Source organism: Trichosurus vulpecula, chromosome 5, assembly GCF_011100635.1.
Source record: "Trichosurus vulpecula isolate mTriVul1 chromosome 5, mTriVul1.pri, whole genome shotgun sequence".
Classification (NCBI taxonomy): Eukaryota; Metazoa; Chordata; class Mammalia; order Diprotodontia; family Phalangeridae; genus Trichosurus; species Trichosurus vulpecula.
Window position 1 is genome coordinate 139,214,289 of NC_050577.1, and position 27,142 is coordinate 139,241,430.

General features: G+C 35.1%; 1 protein-coding gene across 1 annotated transcript in view; it reads left to right on the forward strand.

Annotated features, from left to right (window-relative positions):
• The window catches only part of BMT2 (base methyltransferase of 25S rRNA 2 homolog), a 69,212-nt gene that overhangs the window by 6,728 nt on the left and 35,342 nt on the right, over nt 1–27,142 (forward strand). The window contains exons 2-3 of the mRNA XM_036761653.1: nt 9,864–10,005; nt 20,156–20,326. Coding sequence (XP_036617548.1) covers nt 9,864–10,005; nt 20,156–20,326 — 313 coding nt within the window. The remainder of the gene's footprint in view (nt 1–9,863; nt 10,006–20,155; nt 20,327–27,142) is intronic.

Sequence of the window (27,142 nt, forward strand, 5' to 3'; positions counted from 1 at the left end):
TTGGGCCTGGGGATTTGTACCTAAGAAGACTTAATCAAAGGCCCTTGATTACTTTAGCATTCTAAAAGAGAAAACAGTAAAAAGAAAAGTCCCACCTTAGTTACCAATACACTTGGAAACTGAGGGAGAGGATGGTGACACTGGGCCTGGAATCAGGAAGACTTGAGTTCAAATTTGGCTTCAGACACTTAATAGTTATGTAACCTTCAGCAAGTCACTTAACTTCAGTTTGCCTCAGTTTCCTCAGATGTTAAATGAAACTGATAATAGCATCTACCACGAAGGGTTGTTGTGAGAATAAAATGAATTAATAATTTGTAAAGCTGTTAGCACAGTGCCCGGAACACAGTAGGTACTTATGTAAAGGCTTGCTGTCATTACTGTTATACCATATTGCAAAGAGGATATTAGACAACCAAGGATTATGAAAAGACTATTGGATTTGACAAGAATTCAGCACACACCTACTTAGTAGATCCAGCTTTCAAGTTAGTTCCTTTTAGCACATTATATTTTATCCATGGCCACTAGATAGGTAAGATTTGGACCATTCATTTTCCATCAAACACTTTTGAGCTTTACCATGTGCACCATAGCTTTTACTTTGTCTGCCAGACAACATAAGAGGGGATCTCTAATTTACTTCAAGGATTGGCTCAAGTGCTACCCCCTCAGTTCAAGTGCCATCCTGATCTCCCTAAATTCTCCCTGCCCCCACTCTCATTTGTTTTAGTTTGTGTACCTGTTCCCTTCCCTGGAATGCAAATTCCTTGAAGGCAGAAACTATTTTATTTTTGTCTCTGTATCCCCAGAACCTAGCATAGTGCCTGGACCTGTGATTTCATCTAATGTGCCACTCTTAAGTCCAAGAGAGTTGTCTGTGCCACTGTGACTTGCTTGCACAGGGTCGCAAAGCTAAGATTTGCCTGACTACAAGGTTGACCTGTCCACTAATAACATTATACTATCCCTATGTGCCAGGCATGTGGTAAGAACTTAATAAATTTTTGTTGAATGAATAAATGAACTTTAAAAAATGACATCTTACTGTGTAACAATTGTATCTAGGGTTGTTTCTGCCACCAACTACCAGTATTAATCCTGAGAAAGTTATTTGACCTCTGTGTTTCAGTTTGTTTCCTAACCCAATCTGTCCTTTGTCACGAGTGGGTGGGTGGGGTAATATTGTATCACTTGCCGAAAAAAATTTAAGGCAGCAATTCTCAAAGTATGGTACTAGAACCACATTCTGCCTCAAAACTGTAGGCATAAGAAGACTAAGACATTCTTTGCCTATTAAAATATTCCTCCCTTTTCCAGCTACATGGCTTTGGAAAGCTAGATTTTCTTCATTTACTTCAACTGAAGTAACATTGTAACAAATTGAATGCAGAAGCAGATAGGAGAATCCAGCTGTCTTCTATTATGCCAGATATTAAAGAGATTTGCAAAAATATGTAAAACAATGCCACTTTCCTATTTTTTTTTGTTTTGAAAAAGTTATTTTTCATAAAATTAAGTTATTTATGTTACTGTGTAATGGACTTATTTTTAAATTAATAAATGCTTAAAACATCAGTTTTTATTTCTAATTTGATAAAAATTGACAGATATAATCTATATAAACAGAAACTCTTTGGAGTCCTTAATTTCTAAGTGTAGAAAGGGTGTTCTCAGTAATTTTTAAGATTGTAAAGGGGTTCTGATACCATAAAGGTTGGGAGCTGCTATTACAAGGGAATAGCCTCAATCATTGGTGAACAGCTTTCTGCCCTGCTATATTCATGGGTTAATTTGTTTTAATACAGTATCTAGGGTAAGAAGTTAAGTGCTGAGAGTGCTATTGTTTTTAAGCATTTCCTATGATACTTTGATCATAATGCGTTACCCTCTGACAGTAGATTTCCATTTGCTTAAAAACCATTTTCTAAGGAGAGGAAATAACACATATTGACATTTTGCCTTAACTATTTAGTTATAGATCCTGCCTTGACCATTTACCCTTTTAACATATCTGCTAACTTGGAAAAAAATGAATACTTTGTTTTTACAGCACTTTCAATTCTAAGTATCTCCCTCTCTTCTACCCACAGAACCATCCTTTGAACAAATATTAAAAAGGAACATTTCAGCAAAACTAATTAACATATTAACCTGGTTCGTGATAGTATATTCTTTTCTAATTTTAAAGTACTTAAAAGTATTAATCCCATTACATATTCCTTCTAAAGAATACAGTTTTTCATAGGGCTAAGGACAGGATCTATCATTTCATTAGTCTAGGGAATTCCCAAGTAAGGAAACATTCTTAACCTATGTAAGTCAGCACCTTTGGTAATTTATATTTTTGGAGAGTTGCCAAGAGCACTTACCAGTTAAGTGATTTGCCCAGGGTCACACAACCATTATGTGTCAGAGAACTTGAATTCTGGTCTTCTGATTGCAGAGCTAGCTCTCTATTCACCAAGCCATTCAGTGTCTTACAGTTTTTATATAGGACTAAAATTAAATGTTAAAATTTGGATTTAGACTATCTTAATTTCTATTTAGTAGTTTTCAGAAAAGAAATCTGTTATAAAATCCCCCAAATATAAAAGTACCTGCTTGTCTTTGGCCTTCCTAGCAGATAAGTTTCCTGATATGAAGCATATTAAACCAAAATTAAGATAAATTTTATGATTCTGAATAGATTCTTAAAAGTTAAGTTCATTAAACATTAAGTGCCTAATATATGCACAGCACTATGTTTTACATTGGAAGAGATGAAAAATTTAGACAAGACCAGCTCCCTGCCATCATGAACTTTGCTTAATGGGACTATAAGATATAAATTAATAACTATAACATAACAATAGAAGTACATTATAAGAATTTGCCAATTTGGATGGGGTATACCTTGATGAAAAGGAATAATTGAGATAAAGCTCAGAATATTATAATGCTAGATCAAGGATGGTCTTGAATTCCAGGCAAAGAAATTAAAATTCCTTTGACAATCAGGAACTACTCAAGATTTCTGAGCAGAAAGATGTTACCAGGTCAGTGCATACAGATTATTCTTGCAGCAGTATGAAACATGAATTGGAGGTGGCTAGAGGAGAGTAAGGGCGGGGGTGGGGGGGGGGGGAGACTTGACCTTTTAGGAAGCTATTAGAGTAGTCTACTTGAGTGATAGTAATGGGAGTAGATAGAAGACAAATGTGAGATGTTGCAGAGATAAAGAATCAACTGGTAGCTGATTATATTTGAAAAGTGAAGGAGAAGGACGAGTCATAGAAACATTGTTCTAAAAATGGAACACGTCTGGGACTAAATATACCTGATTTTATTAGTATGAATAATTTGATTTCTCTTTAAAAATTAAAATGAAAAATTTAAGTATCAGCAAAAATAGTCAAACATATGATGAACAAGACTGGCTCTGGGAATTTTCACTGTCTGTCCCCCATGCTTGGCATATTCTCCTTTCTCATCTCTGCCTCCTGGCTTTCTTCAAGTCTCAGAGAAAATCCCATTTTCTAATGGAAGCCTTTCTGAATTCCTCTTAATTCTAGTACTCTCCCTATTTTGATTATTTCCTGTTTATTGAATTTATAACTTGTATGTACAATATTTGCATCTTGTGTCCTCCATTAAATTTTGAGCTCCTTGAGGTCAGGGACTGTCCCTTGTCTTTTTTTTGTTTCATCCCCAGCGCTTAGCACAGTGCCTGGCACATAGTAGGCAATTAGTAAATACTTCTTGACTGATTTACTAGAAGACAAGGGGAAAAACTTGACCTAAAACTAATAAACAAAATACAGAAAAGTATTTACTTGTGCCTCTCCTTCTAGTCCTTCCTGAATTTCTACCATCTTTAGGCCTCTGCTCTTCTTCCTTGCCCTCCCTTTCTTCTTCCCTCCTCTTATATAATCAATATGTAATATATAATGTTCATAATACTATAAGAAGAGCAAACATGCACACATTTCCTTCAGAACTCTCTCCTCTACCACCTTGGTCTCTTGGTCTCTGACTCAAACTAAGATCAATTCCTGAATTGCATTGGTCCCACTAATGTCTGCTATGTCTGCTATGTCTGCAGTGAGTGTCCTGCTGGTCTGGGGTCCAGAAGCTTACTTTGGAAGTTTTTCCTCCTGCATAGCTCCTGAACTGGCTGCATAACCTAGCCTGGATTCCTACTTCCTGATTCCTGTGGCTCAAAGTGGAACTCCACTTCTGCACCTAAAGCAGAAAGAGTACCAAGGCCTGTTGTTCCTAGGCCATGTAGTTTGGGCCTGTTATCTTTTCTTTCCTTTCCATCAGTGTGGACAGTTCTGGTTCTGCTTTTACCTCTGTATTTACCTCACACGGGATTTTCTGTATTTCCTTGTAATTCTTAATATTTTACAGCATCATAATATTCCATTGTCTTATATACCATAATTTATTTAACTTCTTTCCAACTATTGCTATGGAAAGTATATATATCCAGTATTTTATTTTACAAATAGAGCAACGATGAAGATTTTTGTAGGTCATTTTTGTCTATTCGTAATATTTTGGGGTTGGAACTCTAACAGTGGAATTTGTGGGTCAAAAAATAATTGTAAAAAATTACAGTAAGTTTTGTTAATATTATTGTATGTTGGGATGCTGTTCTGTAAAATATTTGCACTGATCACATTAGAATGCCAATTTCTTCACAGCACTGAAAACTTTGCATTTTATTATTTTAAAATATTTTTGCCATTCTTATGGGCTATAAGTTAATCTTAGAGATCATCTTGATATATATTTCTCTAAATGATTGCTATTTCAAGTAGTTGATGTTAACTTCATGCCAAAGTTAGTTAAGTTAATGGCCCCTAAATTTGAGAATTTTTTATTTTGAGTTTGTAACTGACTTTTTCACTTGATTTTTTATTGTACCTGCAGCCAGCTGAGCTTTAGTCTTTAGACTGTATGAGTCAGAATTAAATTGTATCCTGTATTTACTACTAATATTGATTGTTAGTAGATTGTTTATCTTCTCTGTTTCCCTCCCCCTGCCATATTTTCAAAAGGGATTTTAGAGTTACGGTGAAAAAAAGTAGAAAGTATGCATTGTATTTTATTTATCAAATAATTGACCTTATAAAATTTTATTAATAAGCAGGCTGAGTGAAATATTTTATCAGCATTCCCAGTTTTTATATTTTTAAAAATGACAGCATTTTACAGCTATTAGGGTTATTAAACATTATAAATATATATGTATATGTGAGACACACTGGGATGTGACAGATGGGAAAGGAGAAAGCAATACAGTTGTTTGATCAGTTGCATTAATATACTTGTTTTCTCATAACCCCTCCAATGATTGCCATTTTATTGTTTTCATTTTTCCTGATGTGATGGGTATAAAGCGGTACTTCAATTTGCATTTCTCTTGTTGTTAGTGGTTTGGATCATTTTTCCATATGGTTGTTGATAGCTTGCATTTCTTCTAGTACTGCCTATTCATATGGCATACAGCTATTGAGAAATGTCCCTTGATCTTATATATGTTTTTTGGATATGAGAAACTTGCTGCAAAGACTTTTCTCCAGTTAACTGTTTTTCATGATGTTAATTTTGTGCAAAAACTTTAATTTTGCCCAACCAAAATTGTCTGTTTTATATTCTATGATCCTTTCTATCCTTTGATCATAGACTCTTGTATCCATAACTATGAATTTCTTCCTTGCTCCTGCTTTTTGTTTATGAAGTTACTTTTACTAAGTACCCTTTTGGGACTTATCTTCAGATATAATTGGAAGGGTTGGTGTAAACCTAATTTCTGCCAGACTGCTATTCAGTTTTCCTAGTAGTTTCCTGGTAGTGAGTTCTTTACCCCCAGGTAAAGGTAGGTCCTTGGGTTTATTAAGTATTAAGTATTGCTAATCTGTTCTATTGATTGATCTCTTTTTTAACTGTTCCAAATAGTTTTGTTGATTATTACTTTGCTGTATAGTTTGAGATGTGGTACCATCTCACATTTTTTTCGTTTCTCTTCAGATTCTTAACCTTTTGTTTCTCCAGATAAGTTGTTACTATTTTTCTCACTCTAAGAAGTAATCCTTTGATTATTTGAATTTTATGGCAATAAATAAGTAAATTGATTTAGCTAATATTGTCATTTTTATTAATGGTTTAGGCTACCAATGAACAGTTACTATTCCTCTAATTATTTAGGTATGATTTCTGTAAAGAGTGTTTTGTAGTTGTGTTCATTTAGTTACTTTCTGTTTTTTGGTAGGTAGACTCCCATGTCCATTACATCCTTTTTTTTTTTTTTTACACTATTGATCATATTGGAAGGGCCTCTAGTTTAATCTCTATATAATGCTGACTTAGCATTAATTGGATGGTACTTACCTATTGGGCAACTAGATGGCACTGGATAGAGTGTTGGGCCTGAAGTCAGGAAAACGCGTTTTCCTAAGTTCAAATACAGCCTCTGACACTTACTAGCAGTGTGATCCTGGGCAAGTCATTTACTCCTGTTTGCCTCAGTTTCCTTATCTGTAATATGAGCTGAAAAAGGAAATGGTAAACCACTCCAGTACCTTTGCCAAGGAAACCCCAAATGGAGTCACAAAGAGTCAGATAAGACTGAAAAATAACAACAAAACTTATCATGTTAAGTACAGGCACGTTTATTCCTTTTTAAAAAAAATGGAAATGAATGTTGCATTTTGTCAAAAGATTTTTATGAAGCTGTTGATATAATCATAGGATTTTTGTTCTTAGTAATATTGTCTATTGTATTGATAATTTCCCTAATATTTAACCCATCCTGCATTCATAGTATACGTCCAACCTAGTTATAGTGTATATGTTTATGTGTTACTGTCCACTTATGTATTGCATCAGTATCCACTAGGAAACTCTCCTATAGTTTTCTTTCTTTGTTTTGACTCTTCCTAGTTTAGGTATCAAGATCATATTTGCATCATAGAAAAAGACTTTGTAGTAGTCCTTTTGCTATTTTTTGCAAGCAGTTCATAATATTGGAATTAGTTGTTCTTTGGATGTTTGATAGAATTTGCTTGTGAATCGGTTTTTTTGTCAAATTTTTTTTTCTGGCATTAGGTTATTTAAATTCTCTTTCATTATCTGTAAATTTTGGCCTTTTGTATTTTGTAACTATTCATCCATTTCATTTATCAGTTTTATTGGCATGTTGTTCAGTCATTTCAGTCATGTCCTGGTATTTATGACCACATTTGGAGTTTTCTTGGCAAAGATCCCAGAATGGTTTGCCATTTCCTTCTCCAGCTCATTTTACAGATGGGGAAACTGAGTCAAACAGGGTGAAGTGACTTCCATGGTCACATAGCTAGTAAGTGTCTGGGGTCAGATTTGAATTCATGAAGATGAGTCTTTCTGATTCAAAACCCAGTGCTCTATCCACTGCACCACCTAGCTGCCCTTTATTGACATGTAGTTGGGCAAAATAGTTTTTAATTTCCTCGTTGTGAATTCTTAGCACTTTTGATTCTGGTTATTTGTTTTCCTTTTTTTTTTTTATCAAATTAGATGCAGTTTGTCTCTTTTATCTCCTATTTTTACCCAGCTAATCTTATTTATCAATTTGATGTGCTTTTTATTTTTAATTTTGTTCTTTTTTATTTTTCAGGATTTCTATTTTGATTTTTGGGGGGGAGTTTGTAATTTGTTTGGCTTTCTAGGTTTTTTCTTTTTAGTTAAATGTGCAATTCATTTGTTATTTATCTTTTTTGTTAATGAAATTCTTTAGAGAGATATATGTTTTACCCCTAAGGATCACATTAACTGCATCTCAATTTTTATTATGTTATTTCATTGTTGTCATTATCATTAATGAAATTATCATTCAATGACTTGTTCTTTGACCTGCTAATTCTTCAATCTCCAATTAATTTTTAATCCTTTCTTTAGTTGCCCTTTACTGAATATAATTTTTATTGTATTGTGGTTATGAGAGGATATATTTGATATTTCTGCATTTCTAAGGGTATTTTATTTTAATGCTCTAATAATACATAACAGTTTTTAAAAATAAAAGTATTATTTAGAGCTGAGAAATATATACACACTGTATTCCTTTTTATTCTCAATCAGTAATGATAAGAGAGCTACAATATCATACTTTGCTAAAATTTTATTCAGAGGTTTAACTTTCTCTCAATCTGAAAGGTATAAGTTGAAGTTTCCCCAGTATTAAGGTTTTATTATTTCTTTTTCATTTGTTTAGTCCTTCCTTTAATTATCTAGATGTTAGGCCATTTAATTAACATATCCATGCTACCTCTCAGTAAAATCTAGGTTTTTGTTTTATCTCTTTCAATCAGATTTTTGTTTTTGTTATTGTTAATTATCTAGACTTAAGAAAGTGATGGAGAAAATGTTAATAATGAAAATTAAACTTAAAAGTGTGTGGTACTTTTAATTTTTTTTCCCCAGAGAGCCTAGTTGTACATAGGACAAAAAGGGGAGGGAGCACAAGAGAAAGGATAGATTAAGGAAGTTACTAGTCTGAAGTAAAACAAACTCTAACAAAGATATACAAAAATATTGACAGCAGCTCCTTATTGTAGGTTCAAAGAATTGGAAACAAAGGAATGTTTATTATTGAGGGAATGGCTAAACAAATTAGGTATATAAACATGATACAATACTTTTATTCTGTAAGAAATGATGAAGGGGATGATTTCAGAGGAACTTAGAAAGACTTGAGTGAACTGATAAAGAATGAAGTGAATTAAACCAGAAGAATGATTTATAAAGTGATAACAATGTTGTAAAGAAAAAAACTAAGCAGAACCAGTCATTCAACAAGCTGTTTATTAGGTATTTATTATTTACCTAGGCTTTGTACTAAGTACTATGAATTCAAATACAAACAGAAAGACAGTGCAGTAAAGGAAGCTGAAGTGGGAGGTGAGGGAAGTGGTATCAGGGAATGATGAAGTAGCCAAGGCATACAGGTTGTTGAGAAATAGATATAGCACTGACCTGGGCATCCTCCTTAAATGGAGCCCTCCGATCTGAGGGAGAAGCCGCATTGGCAAAGGGTACTTAAAAGGTCCCAGGGCTGGAGTGAATTTTCAGGGTAAAGAGGTTTCTTGGGTATGTTAAGGAACCCAGAGTACAGCTTGATGAGAAATGAAGACAAACCAGCGGAAGAACAATGTATTATTAAAAAGGACAGTTCTGATGAATTTTACAAACTGATAAAAAGTGAAATGAGCAGAATCATGAGAACCATTTATACAATAACAACATTATGAAGAAATACAGCTGTGAAAACTGTAAGAACTCAGTAATCATCCATGGTTCCAGAGGAACAGTGATCAAACATACTGACCGCTTTCTGACACTGAGGTGATAGATTTAGGGTGCAGAAAGAAGCATATATATTTTTGTACATAGCCAAGGAGGGAATTTAATGTTTTGCTTGACTGTGCATGTGTTACAAGAAATTTGTTTATCTTTTCTTTTTTTTAAATGGGAGAGAGAAAATAAATTTCTGTTAATTTTTTTTTTAATGGAGGGGTGAGAGGTGGGCTATGGAATGTTGTATACACTTTCAGGTGAAGTCACTATATTATTAGTTTTACTTAATTGGTTTACTTTGTTATACTAGACCTCTTATGGAGTGGGAGGCAATCTATAAATGTTTGCAATGTAAAAACAAAACACATCTGATAAGATTTTTGATTTAACATTTTACTTAAAATCCTGGATTTTACAAGTAGCTTTTAAAATGTATACTCCTTAAGCAATATTTTGGATTAGAATCACTTTAAAATGCCTAGAGTATCACTTAAAATATAATCATTAAAAATGTAATATATATTCAATTCTTTTCTTCTTAGTTGGAGATTTTGATAAGATCTGGAGAGAGCACTGTGAGGATGAAGAAACACTCTGTGAATATGCTGTTGCAATGAAAAATCTTGCAGATAATCATTGGGCAAAAACTTGTGAAGGGGAAGGTCGTATTGAATGGTGTTGCAGGTAATTTTTTTAAACTTTTAAGACAGTTTATTTTCTTCTGTGTTGTTATACCTTTTAAATCTTAAATATTTTATTATGTTTAGTACTAAGATTTAAAGTATAGTATTGTTTTCCCCTTCTCTAATGTTTTAGCTTTTGCAACTCACAAGTATACTTCCATTCAATTATAATTTATTATATAGAATTCATTGTACTGAAAAGGAATCCTGGCCTTGTTTCATAGACTTCACATTTTGACCTGAAATAGATCCTTAAAGATGGTCCTTCTGAGGTACCTAAGTGATGAAGATACTTGAGACTCAGAAGCGTTAAGTGATTTGGAAGAGGTTGAGTATTCTTGAGATCATGGACTGTCATTTTTCTTCTTTCTGTTCCCACAGCCTAGCATTGGGCCTTGCTTATATACAGTCTTAATATTTCATTTACACTGACCTGAATTGACTAAACTAAGGTCACACAATTAATTGGTAAGCTGAGACATGAACCTAGTTTTCCAGTCTAGTGTTCTTTCTACCAAACCATTCTCATAGTTATTAAATATATACTAGATTAAAATTCTGGAGGTCCTTTTCTTTTAGAAGGTTTTGTTCATAAATTAGGAGATGTGCTTCTTGTTTACCATATTCTCTAGTTGTTGGGGTGTTTTTTTTTAACTTCAATTGCATTGAAGTTTAAACTTAAGTATTTAAACTTGAGTAGTTAAAATCTATGTACAGTTGTGTATGCTGAGGGAATTTGAAAAGGAATTTATAGAAACCGAAGTTTTATCTCTTCTATAAAGGTAGTAAAGTTTAGCCACTATATAGGTGAAGTTTTTTGATTATCTTTTGGTTTGTGCTTTGTCTGATTGAATATTTTTAGCAAATAAAATAATTGATAGCTTGAACAAACTATTTTGGCAGACTGAAAAAGAAAATTTAGTGGTATTTACTTAGTTTACAATCCTAGGAGGCCTTTTGTATATGAAATAATTTTAAAAACTAAACATAAAATGAAATGCATTTTAACATATTGTTTCATATAACAAAAAGAAGGTAGTGTGGTCCAAACAGCAACCTAGAACTATCAGTGCTTAAGAAGATCATTTTTGGCTTTTAGATTGTGTATGGTATTCACATGAGTATTTGTTTAAACTTAAAGTTGTAAATGCCGCAAACTTGAGCCTCCTTTTTTGAGGCAATGTAGTTTGCCAAAAATTATATATAAATATTTTATGGAAGAGGTAATTTTTCCTTCACATTTTTTGGTCAGTCTGCTGAAAAAAGTGTTAGTTTGTAGTGAAATACATTAATAGACTGTTAGGACAATTTCAGAGGGAAGTTATAGAAATCCATTACTTTAAATTTAAAACTTATATAAGACAAAAAATTCTTGATGTCTACTTTGTTGTTGTTCATTGTTTCAGTCATGTCCAACTCTCCATGACCTCATTTGGGGTTTCCTTGGCAAAGATACTAGAATGGTTTGCCATTTCTTTCTCCTGCTCATTTTACAGATGAGGAACTGGGGCAAACAGGATGAAGTGACTTTGCCTAGGGTCACACAACTAGTAAGTGTCTGAGGTCACATTTGAACTCAGAAAGATGAATATTCCTGACTTTAGACCCAGCACTCTATTCCACTACTCCACCTAGCTGCCCTGGTGTCTACTTAGGAAAGTAAAATAGTGCTCATCTTTGCTATCCCTAGTTTCTGGAAAATCCTTTACTGCCTAATGATATTCTGAAGCAGTGATGTCATTGGAAGGCCAATATAAAATTTAATGAGATTATAACAATAGCTATTTTCTAGTTACCCTTTTTAAATCTTTGTGGGACTTTATTTAGTAAACATCAATGTCTTGCTATTGTATTACTAAGTGTTGATTTTCTAAATAAAAGAAGTAGATTCCAATTTTAATTTACTAGTTTTGATATTCTATTGAATTGTTGTTTCATTGTACTACAGTCTTCTATGTATTAACTTCATGCATGCTACAATGTATTCAACATTGTAGTAACCTCATATTCAACATTATAGTAACCCCATACATATTAAAATGTATTACATATGTAATTCAACATAATACATAGCCTTATATGTATTAGCCCCATTTCAGAACACAACTCAGATGTATAGCTGAAAAAATACCCTATTTAAAGATGATGACTAGAGAATGCCTTTAATTCTTGTTGCTGCTGAAGCTTAGGCTGATATATGGAGTTAGGCTAAGGGCTACCACGTTTCCCAAGTTGGGGTGAGCTGAACTTTAACTGGTTCTGTTTTTCAGACAGAACCAGTTAAAGTTACTGTGCTGATCAGTATTGATAATCAGGACTATGAAGAAATACCTGCTGCACATTTAACTTGGGCAAAATAGGGAGACCCAGTCTCTTATTCTCTCCTCCTCCCCCCCCCCACTAAAGATCATGACCAATTCTAAAAGATGAAGCTCCTTTTAAAATGTTGAGTACCTCCTACGTTTATAGCATTGTACTAGGATTTGAGGCCAATATAAAAGATGAATAAGGTATATTCTCCTATGGATAAGGTATATTCTCCTGTCTTCCAAGAGCCTTTCTCAGGACAGAGATGTAATAAGAATTCCCTTTTTCAAGAGGACCCTACTTTTGATTTCACAAGTATTTGATACTCCTATCTGTGAAGATGAACTATTTGCAACTCTTAGAGAGTTACCTGGGCTACTAAGGCTTAAATGACTTGCCCAAGGTCACACAGTTAGTAATTGGCAGAGGTAAAACTTGAATGTCTCTAAGGTTCTCTTTGTTTATCTGTTTCCTTTTATTTTTTTAATTTAAATTTATTTATTTAACATATTTGGTTTTCAACATTGATTTTCACAACAGTTTGGATTACAAATTTTCTCCCCATTTCTACCCTCCCCCCCACTCCAAGATGGCATATATTCTGGTTGCCCTGTTCTCCAGTCAGCCCTCCCCTCTATCACCTCCCTCCCCTCTCGTCCCCTTTTCCCTTCCTTTCTTGTAGGGCAAGATAAATTTCTACGCCCCATTGCCTGTGTATCTTATTTTTTAGTTGCATGCAAAAACTTTTTTTTTTAACATCTGTTTTTAAAACTTTGAGTTCCAAATTCTCTCCCCTCTTCCCTTCCCACCCACCTTCCTTAAGAAGTCGAGCAATTCAACCTAGGCCACATGTGTATCATTATGTATAACCCTTCCACAATACTCATGTTGTGAAAGGCTAACTACATTTTGCTCCTTCCCAACCCATCCCGCTTTATTGAATTTTCTCCCTTGACCCTGTCCCCTTTCCAAAGTGTTTATTTTGATTACCTCCACCCCCATCTGCCCTCTCCTCCATCATCCCCCCCCCCTTTTATTTTTTTTTTTATCTTCCTCCCTCTTCTTTCCTGTGGGGTAAGATACTCAACTGAGTATGTATGGTATTCCCTCTTCAGGCCAAATCTGATGACAGCAAGGTTCACTCATTCCCCCCCTCGCCTGCCCTTTCCCTCCTCCCACAGAACTGCTTCCTCTTGCCACCTTTATGCGAGATAATCCACCCCATTCTATCTTTCCCTATCTCCCTCTCTCAGTATGTTGCTCTCTCATCCCTTAATTTCATTTTATTTCTTTTAGATATCTTCCCTTCATCTTCAGCTCACCCTGTGTCTACTCTCTCTCTTTTACATATATATATATATATATATACACACACATAGATATATACACATAGATATATACATACGTACACCTATATATATACATAAACATATATATACATATATGTATGCATATTCCCTTCAACTACCCTAATACTGAGGTCTCATGAATCATACTCATCATCTTTCCATGTAGGAATGTAAACAAATCAGTTCAATCAAGTTCAATAAGTCCCTTGCAATTTCTGTTTCTTGATTACCTTTTCATGCTTCTCTTGATTCTTGTGTTTGAAAGTCAAATTTTCTATTCAGTTCTGGTCTTTTCACTGAGAAAGCTTGAAAGTCCTTCCATTTTATTGAAAGTCCATATTTTGCCTTGGAACATGATACTCAGTTTTGCTGGGTAGGTGATTCTAGGTTTTAATCCTAGCTCCATTGACCTCCGGAATATCGCATTCCAAGCCCTTCGATCTCTTAATGTAGAAGCTGCCAGAACCTGTGTTATCCTGATTGTTTTTCCATAATATTCAAATTGTTTCTTTCTGGCTGCTTGCAATATTTTCGCCTTGATCTGGGAGCTCTGGAATTTGGCAACAATATTCCTAGGAGATTTCTTTTTGGGATCTATTTGAGGAGGCGATCGATGGATTCTTTCAATTTCTATTTTGCCCTGTGGCTCTAGAATATCAGGGCAGTTCTCCTTGATAATTTCTTGAAAGATGGTATCTAGGCTCTTTTTTTGATCATGGCTTTCAGGTAGTCCAATAATTTTTAAATTATCTCTCCTGGATCTATTTTCCAGGTCAGTGGTTTTTCCAAGGAGATATTTCACATTGTCTTCCATTTTTTCATTCCTCTGGTTCTGTTTTATAATATCCTGATTTCTCATAAAGTCACTAGCTTCCACTTGCTCCAATCTAATTTTTAAGGTAGTATTTTCTTCAGTGGTCTTTTGGACCTCCTTTTCCATTTGGCTAATTCTGCCTTTCAAGGCATTCTTCTCCTCATTGGCTTTTGGAGCTCTTTTGCCATTTGAGTTAGTCTGTTTTTTAAGGTGTTGTTTTCTTCAGTGTATTTTTCAGTATTTTTTTGGGTCTCCTTTAGCAAGTCATTGACTTGTTTTTCATGGTTTTCTCGCATCTTTCTCATTTCTCTTCCCAATTTTTCCTCTACTTCTCTAACTTGCTTTTCCAAATCCTTTTTGAGCTCTTCCATGGCCTGGGACCAGTTCATGTTTTTCTTGGAGGCTTTTGGTGTAGGCTCTTGCACTTTATTGACTTCTTTAGGCTGTATGTTTTGGTCTTCTTTGTCAGCAAAGAAAGAATGCAAAGTCTGAGACTGACTCTCGGTGCGTTTTCGCTGCCTGGCCATATTCCCAGCCAATTAACTTGACCTTTGAGTTTTTCAGTGGGGTATGACTGCTTGTAGACTAGAGAGTTCTATGTTCCACGTTTGGGGGGGAGGTGCCAGCTCTGCCACACCAGCACTGCTCCTTCCCCAACCCCCAACCCGAACTGGGCTTAGATCTTCGGCAGGCTGTGCACCCCTGCTCTGATCCGCCACTTAATTCCTCCCACTAGGTGGGCCTGGGGCCGGAAGCAACAGCAGCTGTTGCTGCCCCACCTCCGCTGCCGCCCCCCCCCCCCCCCTGCCTGGAAGCCAAACCGTGAACTCCTTACACTCCCGCAGCTTTTCCCACTAACCTTCTCCACAGTCTTTGGTGTTTGTGGGTCGAGGGGTCTGGTAACTGCCGCAGCTCACTGATCCAGGGCGCTAGAGCCCCCTCCGCCCGGCTTCTGGTCTGGATGTTCCACGCCGCTCAGGCTGGGCTCTGCTCCACTCCGTTCCCAGTTCCCAGCTCCCAGCTCCGTGTGGGATAGACCTCACACAGAGACCATCCAGGCTGTCCTGGGCTGGAGCCCTGCTTCCCTCTGCTGTTTTGTGGGTTCTGCCGTTCTAGAATTGGTTCAGAGCCATTTTTTATAGGTTTTTGGAGGGGCTCGGTACGGAGCTCACTCCAGTCCCTGCTTACCAGCCGCCATCTTGGCTCCACCCCTGTTTCCTTTTATTTTTATGGTGTTTGTAGATACAATTATGTTTTCCGTATGCTGATAATTGACTAATTTAGTGGCCACCTTATAATAATAGGACAGTATATATTTTTGTGAGCTCCAACATATAGATTTACCTTGGGAAAGAGGGACTGTTCTGTAGCAGCAGTTTGGAAGATAGTATAGTTGTCTAGAACTTAAAATCTCCTGCCCATTCTTCTTTTGAAGTTTTGCTTGTGAACATTATAAAAGTACATCATAATGACTTAGTATCAAAAAATTGTTCTGTAGAATTAATGACATAGGTATAGTGATGACTCTTTGCATTTTTCCTTTTTATAAGTGTACTTTTATAGTTATTAAAATTACAAAATAAGATTTTTGGTGGTAATTCCTCTTATTGGCAGGCCTAAAATTTAAGATAAAATTATACTAATGTAAGTTATGGATATAAAACTATCAATTCAGTGGAGGAATTAGTTACTGAGAGTTGTAATTAAAACAATTCATTCTTTATTACGTTTGCCAATTTAAAGGATATTCTGGCATAGTTTAGTTTATTTTTTTCTGTTATGTGGTATAATACTACGTTGTATTGTATGTTTGACAAATAGAGTTTGGCTCTCTCCTAATTAGTTATCTAGCTTCCTAAATTAGAGTTGTGATCTTCTACATGATCAGGTAACTCTTTTACAGATTCAGATGTGGATGAATCTAGCTGCCAAAAACAATTTGGAAAGGAACATTTAATCACAGTTGAGCTGTTTTTGGTATTCCCATTGTCTTTGAAATCAGTGTTTTCCTGCTTGAAATCTTAAAAGTTTTATCGTTTCAACTCACTTGGAAGTACAGCTCAAATTGAATAGAACAGAGATACAGATACCAGGAAAAGTATTATGATCAAGAAATTGGCATAGTTTAGGCTTGGAATTTTAATTCACAGAATCTAAGAGTTGTAAGAAACTTCAATGCCATAGCTTAATAAGCTTAATAAGAATCCTTTTGCAGCATCTCCAGTAAGTGATTATCCTCCTCTGAAGAGAGGGAAGTGACCTCCCAAGATAACACTTGTCTCTTTTGGTTAGCTTTAATTGTTAGGAAGTTGGTGTTTTACATTGAGGCTGTAGTGAGCCAAGATATTGGTGGAAATTCAGAAGGTGAGTTAATCCTCTATTACCACCCCCACCCCCGCCTTCTCTGGCCAGGAACATCACAAACAAGGAAGGTGCAGTGCAGACTTACAGCAGTTTTACCCTGAAGTAGACTGATTTGGGACTCAGTTGTTAGCCCTTTGGGCAAGAAAAGGAAAAGCGATTTTTAAGATTTTGATTTTTTGAAATTCAAGCATAGAACTTAACATTTATACTTGTTTAATTTCATCTTTATGGCCTATTAAAGTCTTTTTGGATGATGACCATATCATCTAGTTAGTTTACTATTCCTCTTTACTTCATGTCCATCTTCAGATTTTGCAAGATACTGTCTATGACTACATCTGAATCATTAATAAAAATGTTGAAAAGAACAAGGACAGACCCAGACCCTTGGCCCAGTGCGCTTGAGGCCTCCCCCCAAGTTGAAATGGGTCTATTAATGACTTTCTGGGTCCTATGTTTCAGTCAGTTTCACCTCTTTCTAGGAGCTCTACTTTCATCTAGCCCAGTGGTTTTCAAACTTTTTTGATACTCTTAAGAAAACAAAACAAAAATATTTATATAGCGCTTACTATGTGCCAGGCACTGTGCTAAGCACTTTACAGTTATTATCTCATTTGATTCTCACAAACTCCCTGGGTGGTAGGTGCTATTATTAGCCCTCTATTGTATATGAGGAAGCAGGCATACCGCAGTTAATTCATTTGCCCAGGATCACACCTCCACTAAATGTCTGAGGACAAATTTGAACTCGGGTCTTCCTGACTCCAGGCCCAGTACTCTTATCTATTATAATACCTAGCTGCCTCTTTCAGTAAACAGATTTTTAACACATATCCCAATATGGATATATTCACATATTTAAAATTACATAATGTACTTTTGTACTAATAATTATGTACATAAATGAATGTCTTTATTCCTTTCTTGGTTCCATTACTGGTTCTCTGGACCTTTTCCAGCATGCTACAACAGCCTTCTCACTCTGCCCCTGTGCATTCTCACCCTGAAAGTTCATTCTGCCCCGTGACCTCTTCTTCTTATTGATTCGTTCCTTCTTAAACCTCCATTTTAAAGAAAATGCCCAGGCTAATTATGTCTTCATTCCTCTTTGGGCCCATATATCTATATTCTCAGTGATTTACAGAGTCTGACAGATAATAAGCACTTAATAAATGCTTGTTGATTTGACTTTTGATACATGTTGTAACACAAAAATAGAAATTAAAAGATGAGATTCTAGAGGTGATAAAGAGCCACTTAAAATTTTTGCATTGTGGAGTAATATGGTCTGACCTGTCCTTTAAGAAATTGGCAGCTATGGAGAGGATGGATTAGAGGTGGGGAGAGAGCTGATGCAGAGAGACCAGTTAGAAAGCAGCGAAATAGTCCAGGTGAGAGATGATAAGATTCTGAACTATGATGACAGCTTTGAGGAGAGAGATGTGGGAAATGTGGAGGTAAAACCACAAGAATGGGTGATAAAGATGCTATGGATGTGGTTGAGGGAAATTATTGTCAAAATTGACAATGAAATTATAAGAACCTGGGTGACTAATAGGATTGTGACGATGTTCACAATAATAGGGAAGTTCAGAAGATGAGTGGAGTTGAGGTGAGGTGAGGGGGAAGATAACATGGTTATGATTCAGATTATAACCCATCCATGCCTGCTCATCCTGTGTGGCTCATTCTGGCAAAATGAAAAAGGGAGGAGGTGAGCTCTTCTTCCTCATTGGCGGTTGCCACCAAACTCAGCTCACAATCCAAGGGGATGGAAGCAAGGGAGATAAGTACTTTGCACAGAAAGGGGAAGAGAGGGTGGAGTGGGGAAGAAATTATTGATAGGTTGGTAGGATTCGGGGTACATATTAATGGATAAAAGAGTAGGTGTACTTATGTTAGAAACAAACTCCATGATTGGCTATAGCAAGGTGGGTGGGATACACTCTTATCTTCTCCTTGGGATTGGACCCTTGGCCTCTACTTTGAAGGCTGCTAATCTATCTCATATCGTTCTATTTTATATCCAAGCATAACATGAGAATACTGTTAAATGTTTCACTGAAATCTTAGTATTCAGCATCTAATTATAGCATTCCTTTGGCTTGCTAGTTGTAGTTATTATATCAAAAGAGGAAATTTGGTTGGCTGTATTCTTAATCTCAAGCACATTGGACCATAATGGGGAAAATGCTATAGTGATGGCTAATTTGAACTTTCTGTGTGCTTTTGGCTATTTTCAGATAGTAAAGAAGACCAAAATAATTTAGAATCAATTTATTGGTATTCTATGTAATACTTTTGAGTTATGGTGAATTGTTCTTGTTCCATTAACTTAGTATCTGTGGCTCTGATATTTACAATTTACACTATGAATTATATTTTGCATCCATATTTATATACTTAGAACTGTTTGTTAATATAAGGGACCATCATTTGAATGTACTTACATATCATCTGTAATATGAGATGTTCATAAAGTCATGCTTAGTTTTGGTCAAAACAATAACCAAATTCTGTCTTATAATGTCATTACCTTTTATGTCTGACCTATCCTCCAAGGGTTACTCATCAAAACAACATTCTTTTGTGGTTATTCATGGTCTGAATCATTGCATTTTATGAAATCTCTAACTTGGGAATATTTTCAGTGTGGTAGAAAATCAGATTGATGATTATGTTGAAATTTGTAAATTATAGAAATGGCTAAATTCAACTATTTGTCTGTGTCTTTCCAAAACACATTATGCTGTCTCACATAGTTGTATGTAGTTACATTAGCAAGGAGGTAGTCATATTTGGTTCCAGTTGGTAGATTGTTAATACATTTTTATTGTAGTTTACCTTTTGGTATACCAAAGGTTATCTCTTTGGTATATTTTCATTAAAAATCATATTTCTTAAATTATGCTGCTTTGACAAATAATAGGAATTCTTTATCATTTTACAAGACTATTATAATTTTATAGATAATAATGAATGATATAACCTATATCTCTCTACAAGGAATTTAATTTCTGCTTAAGAAAGTCCAGAAAAATATATAAATGCCCTCATACAGTAGAGGTATCTTTTTTGGTACCAAACAATAAAGACCTTATTTTTGTCATCACCGTTTTTTGTTAATACCCTTCATTCTTTCTTGATATTCTGTAATCAATTTGAACTTTCTTAGAGCATGCTTAATAAACTTTTGGTTTAATTATAATATCCAACCGGCATTCTTTAATCTTAAGTTCATTAAATTTATACTTTTACCATAATTTTCTTTTTCTTGTATTTATATACTGTTGTATGTAACTTTGTTTTTCCTTTAGTGTATGCAGAGAATATTTCCAAAATGGTGGAAAGAAGAAAGCCCTTGAAAAAGATGAAAAAAGAGCTGTGCTTGCTGCTAAGAGTGCACCAGCCTTAAGTGTTAACGATTCATCTAAGTTTGAAGATCATTTAACCAACTTCAGCTTTACAAACCCTGAATATATAACTGAGTAAGTTTTCTGATTTTTTTTTTGTTTCATGAAATGGTATTATAATATGATAATGTAAATGTATACATGATAAACCAATGAAATAATGTTTGTTTGCAAATAATTATGAAGTTGTGTATTCACTTAATGCTTTGATGAGCAGATTTTGATTTCACTTTGAGAACGTAAAATTAAAGCTAGCCAAATCTATCTTAATTTAATTTAACCTGAATGTAATAAGCATCTTTACTTCCAGTGGTATAGTAAATTCCCATTTATTGATAATTCTTATTAGCCCAAATGCTGAGTAACAAGATTTTAATGTTCTATATTGTTCATAGAATCACAGATTTAGAACCCAGAGGAATTGCAGTGGTCATCTAGCCCAGCTCTCTCACTTTTTAGTTGAGAAAACCAAGGCCCAGAGAACTTAAGGAACTTGCTCAGTCCCACAGGTGATAATGACTTGAGCCTGAATTTGAACCCAACTCATCTAACTCCAAGAAAGCTCACTTTCCTCCTGGGGCTCCTTGCCTGTCTCTCCTTTTGGCCGCATTACAGAGACAATTTCACAATTTCATTTAGCTGCTAATAATGTCTTCCCCATTTGCTTGTCTCTATTTTAACAAAGGCTTTGTACTCTGGTAGTAGTAGAATGAGAGGTAGGGAGTAATGTCCTAACTGCTTGAGGGAATTAGGAGCATTTAATCTGCCATATCCATGGACGAAAAAGAAATATTTATTACTGTAAGGCATCATTATTATTATTACATTCTGAGTGTTTGAAAATTCATATTGCATTACTGTAGTGGCACTTCCTACATACATGGAATGAGTAATATCTATCATAAACGTTATTTATTTACTATTCGTTCTGGATCATATAACAATCTACTTTGTAAGAAAGTATTTTTAGATTTAAAATATAAATGAAATGTGATCTTCCAGATTATACAACCTGAATACTAAGAAAGAATATGAGGAAAGCTGATTATGATTAAATTTATTCTATTGTTTTTAGATCTCAGTTAAGAAAGTCATGTTAAGAGGATTAAATAAACCGGATTAAAAATCAGGCAAATCCAGAAGCATTTTCCCCTCTATCTTTTTGGTGATCAATGACTCTTAAAATATCTAGATTTTTAGTGACTGTAGAGTTTTTAAAATGTACTTTATGTAACTTACAATTTTGAGTATTCAACATAGCTGAGTCACGTAAAGACAAAATTGCATATTAAAAATCCTAATCTACGTAAGAGATAAATCCAATCATCAAATGCTGTTGCTTTCATAATGTTTCTCACAGCCAGCACCCTAGCATAAGCCTTTGTTTTGTTTTATTAGTGTCTTAACTAGTGTCTCTAGTTTCACCCTTCTTCATTCTATCACAATGGCTAAATAAATCTTACAGAACCCTTCCAAAAACAGTATTTTGACCACATTAGTCCCTTACTAAAAAAAAATGTCAATAGCTCCCTACTAAATATAGTACCAGATCTACACTTAAATTCATAATCAGTTCCTCATCTGCCACTTGCCTTTCTTCCTGCTATTCCTCTCAACATATTCTTTGTTGCAACTGGAGAATGTAGTCTACTTAGTACCCTCCACAGAAGTCTGTAGAATGTTAACCTCTTTGCTTTTATTCATATTATTTCTCTGTGTAGAATGCCTCTGTCCTCCCCTCATACACACTTCTCTTGGAGTTGTAGTCATCCTTCAAGACCTGGCTACCTCAATATGACCTCCTCTGTTTAACAGCCTAACTCACAATTACCTGTAGCTTTTGAACTTTTAGAATTTAATTTGTTTAGTTTAGTTAATGTCTCATCTATTTAAAGAGGCAGAGTGGCAACAGTGGGTAGAGTAATGTGGAACTGGTTTTCAGTCCTTCCTCTTGACACTTAATATCTGTGTACTGGGACTTCTCTGTCTCCCTCAGATGAGTCTGTTGAGCCTAGGTGACCTAAGCAATCTTATAGCTCTAAATCTGTGATTCCTTGAATTTCTTCTCTGATGTTTGGCATATTGACCACTTATTTGGTATTTCTGTCCTTGCTTTATATCTTTTTATATGTCTGTCTTGCCCCTCCCCACCACCATATCTCCTCCAGGATAGGGAAACCATGTTATCCTTTTTTTGTCTACCCTATAGTACCAAGCACAGTGGCCTGCACATAATAGGCATTTAATAAATTGCATAATTTCTTTATCCTTTGCAGTACCTAAAGGCCTTTCAAAAGATTTAATTCTGGAGACTAAAGAATAGTGCAAAATCAGGTTAGAAACTGGGTATCAGTCTCGTTTTGTGTGTGTTTGTGAATTTTTTTTAGCTGTTCTTTCAGTTCATATATTGATTAATTCCTACTATGTGAATTAAATAAGTCACTTTTCTCAAGGAGCCTGTAGTTCAGTAAAGAAGATGACATGGGCAAAGATAACCTTTATGCAAGGCTAGAAGTGGTAAGTGCCATAACAGAGGTATAACAAAATGTTAGAAAGCTTAGAGAAGGTAAAGTTACCCATTTGTGATCAGGGAGAGTTTCACAGAATTATAAGAATCTAAATTGTAAGAGGCTTTAGTGGCTCTCTAGTCCAACCTGAATGAAACTGTGGTATAAATTTGCCTCTTTACAACCTCTACCCCATTGTTTCTTGTTCTGCCTTCTGTGGCCTTCCAGAATAGTCCGATTCATTTTCCTTATTATATCCCTTCAAGCCCTAGAATATCATTATCATCCATAAAAAGTCTCCTGTGGGCTAAAATGTCTCCATTTCTTTCATTTAATTCTTACGTGGCATTATCTCATGATTGAACATCTTGATCACCCTCCTTTAGCTGCTATCTGCTTTAACAGTCCTCTTTCTTCTTGATCTCTGCAACCTAAGCCACTATTGATCACCATCTCCTCCTTGACACACTTTCCTCTCTAGTTTTTTTATGACACTTAACTTCTCCTAATTGTTCTCCTTATCTGACTACTCCTCTGTTTCCATGTTGGATCTTCATTCAGGTTATATTCCCTAACCATAGTTATACTGCCCTTCAAACAATTCATGATTAAATTACACTGGCCTACTTACTCTTCCTCAAACATGCTGCTCAGTATTTGTTGCTTGTTAGTATTTGTATTCCTAGTGCCTGGCCCATAATAAATGCTTAATAAATGCGTGTTGACTAACTTTCTAAAATGTGGCACCCTGTATGAACACAGTGCATACACTGTGGTTTGTGAAGGACAGGTATGAGCAATCAGAATGCCCATTCTTATATGCACCCTTAATAATAGTTCATGTGGGCCTGGTGACTTAAATTTATCAAGAGCTAGATGCTGTTTTGTTATACCCCTACATATTTTGCTTTGTCCCTGTGACTAGGGAAAGGTCTCTGTATTTAAAGTCAGAGGAACTGGATTTGAATCTAGATATAGGCACTTGTATTTCCTATGTAATCATGGGCAAATTACTTTCAGAGCCACAGTTTGCCGATCTATAAAATGAATGAGTTGGATTAGCTGGACTCTAAGGCTTCTATTAGCTTTAAAACAGTGATTCTATGTCATTGGGTGTCAACTTGGTATTAGCCAACTCTGTTCTCTGCCTTTTTCACATTCAAGGATCATTCTCTTTTGCCAAGAAAAGTAAAGTAAGACTTGAATACTTCTACTTTTCTGTCTTATTTTGTCATCATCTTTATCGACCCTGAGCTAGTTGGCCTGTCCTTTATTTTATCCTCTTCTTTTTCTCAATGTAGGTTTTAAAAACCCTTTTGTCCATAGCATTTCCTGCCTTTTAACCCAGGTTTATTGTTCCAGAGATATTTTCTTCATAGCAGTTCCATGTTTTTATTTTCATTCTCTGTTACTTTCCTTTGTCTCCAACCTCTGTGTCTTTTATAACACTATTAATAGATCAGTGAGTTTATGATGTACCCATGCTTGTCTCTTGAGGTCATTCCTCTTTTTTCTTTTCATCAGAATAAGTGATTCTGTGAGGTAAATCCATCTTATAGATAGCTAAAGTCTTCTAATCCACTTTTCAGTTTTCCCAGCAGTTATCAAGTAGGGAGCTCTTTCCTAGGTGATTCATATTTTCTGGTTTTACTAAACACTGGGTTATTGAGTTCTTTTATTACTGACTTGCTTATCCAATCTATTCCATTGATCTATTTTTTTTAACAAGTAAAAAGTATTTTGGATAATTGCTGTTTTATAACATAATTTCGGGCCCAAAAGTACTACTCTCCCTTTATTTCTACTTTTTTTGTTCATTTTTTCCTCCAACATAATTTGGTTATTTTATCAAACCCTTTGATAGCTTGATTGATGTAGTATTAAATCTGTTGATAAACTTCGGCAGTAATTTTTGTTATATTGGCATGGCCAAACTTAGAAGCGCTGAATATTATTCCAGGTATTTAGGTCATTCATCATTCCTTTAAGTAACATTACTTTTGAATGTGAACAACGTAAAAGAGCTTTTTCATATATACAGCATAACACAAAAAGAAGGATGTATATGAAACCATATATCTCCACTTTATACCACTTGCTTTTTAAAAGTTACATAATAAATTCCATGTTATTTATATGTCTCCCATTTCTCTCAAATTTTTCTCTTCTGTGCATTTAAAAAAAGTCTTTTTGTGGCCCTCTTTTTTTGCATCCTTATTACCATGCCCCCTCCTAATCCACCTCCCTAGATAAAAAACCAGGAGAACAAGTTTTTAAAATTCCCTTGTAACAAATAGCATGGTCAAGCAAAATGAATCCGCACAGTGGCTGTATTCAAAAATGTATGCTTCTTTTTTTTAAATAAATTTTATCTTTTTTACTTAACAAACATTTTTTTTCTCTCTCCCCTCAAAGAACAATAAAACCTTTGCAACTAATATGTATAGTCAAGCAAAACAGATTGCCACATTATCTTGTGTCCAAAAATGTATCATAGCCTTTACACTTTGTGCCCATTGCCTCTCTGTCAAGAGGCAGCTAATGTATGCTTCATCATTGGTCCTGTGGAGTCATGGTTAGTCATTTCTTTGATCAGAGTTCTTAAGTTTTTCATAGTTGGGTTTTTTTTTTTCAGTGTTGTCCTTTTATAATATTATATATTGTATAATATTATATGATGTATATTGTATGATATGTACGCCATTTAATATTATTGTAATATTATACGTTATACCATTTTATCTTCTAAACTATTCTTTCCAAGTCTTTTCTCCAAAGATTTTTTTTTTTAATCTTTTGCTTTGTTTCTTCTAGGTATTCATCTAGTCCTTCTGGAAAATCTACCTTTGCTTGAGTTTGTTCTTTCATCTGTTATAGAGTTACTTTCTTCTTTGGGGGGGGGGGGGACGGGATCTCTGTTTCTACGGTAATTTTTATATGGGTTGATTGAGGTCTTAGGTTTACTCAGCAGTAGGATAAACTGAGCTGGGAATTTGTGGCAGGTCCAGGTTCCCTGTTGAACTTTTGAGTGGGGTGGTTAGCCCTCCTTAGTTTTACCCTGAGTCACCTAGCTTTCCTGAACTGACTTCTCTCACTTCCTTGGGTCAGGCCCCACCTGAATCTTTGAGGTTTATAATCCTACATTTTCAGGGCCTTCTATGGCATTTCAAGACAGCATGGTAAGGACTTTGGAGCCACTTCGTATCTGAGCTGACCTGGTTTGAATACAGGATTCTTGGTCCCTGTCTTTTTGTATCCCTGTTACTGTTTCCCCTCCTGATCCACCTCCCTAGTGAAAAACCAGAACAAATTTTTAAAATGCCTTGTAATAAATAGCATGGTCAAGGTTCCAAGGTCTAGTTTCTAGTCCCTCTGTGGCTTTCTTATTGAATCTGTCTTCCATGGTATTGCTGAGAAATGCTGGCTTGTTTGCCTGAGATGACACTGGCTTTGCAGGTGTTCTTTTTTCCTTTTGCCTTTGAGTTCATCTATGACTTTGTGTAATTCTGCGGTGGAAAAAGTCATTCAATATAGCTTCTCATTGGATTTCATGATCATTATTCTGTCTGGTGGGAATTTCAGGTTTTGATAGATGCAAAATACGTTCCCAGCCTTCTTGACTGTGAATATAATATAGCTGTTAATAATTTGCAATTCTTTGGATGATTGTTTATGTCCTTTGAATACTTATTGGGGAATGGCCTTGTTCATGTATTTCTGTTAATTGTCTATATATCTTAGATATCAGACCCTCAGTGGAAATAAGCTTTTTGCCACCTCTGCCCTTAAGTTGAATTAATTTTGGTCATGCTAAGCTTAAATGTAATCAAAAGAAATGTTTTGTGGTCAAAAACAAAATGTATTTTCTGTAAATTTTGTGAAAATGTATTCTTTCACCTTAGAATTTCAGTTTAATTTTAGCTAAATAGCTGAACTTTTTTTTAACATAAAAGTACAGTGATCCTATATAAGGAAGTTCTTTGAATGGAAGCATTGAGTTCAGACAGATCAGCCTTATGGTAGTATTATGTATTTTCAGTTAATTCTTGAACAATTTATATTGAAAATAGAGGAGAAAAATGAGAAACTGCAACTTCATAAACTAATTGAGTCAGCTACATAAAGTATTACCATAGTAATAAATGCTTAGGAATTGTCAGCATGGCACATTTAGTACAGCAAATAATACTTAAGTGCCTACTATGTGTCTAGCACACAATAATAGAAGATAACATATAATTAGATGTTCAGAATGGACAATTAAAGAGTATACAATTGAATTTCATTCATTTAATTGAGATTAATTAGATGAATAAAAATACAGACATTCTTTGGCAGCCCAAAATTGTTTTTGTAGGTTATATGAAATTCATAGGGTACCAGC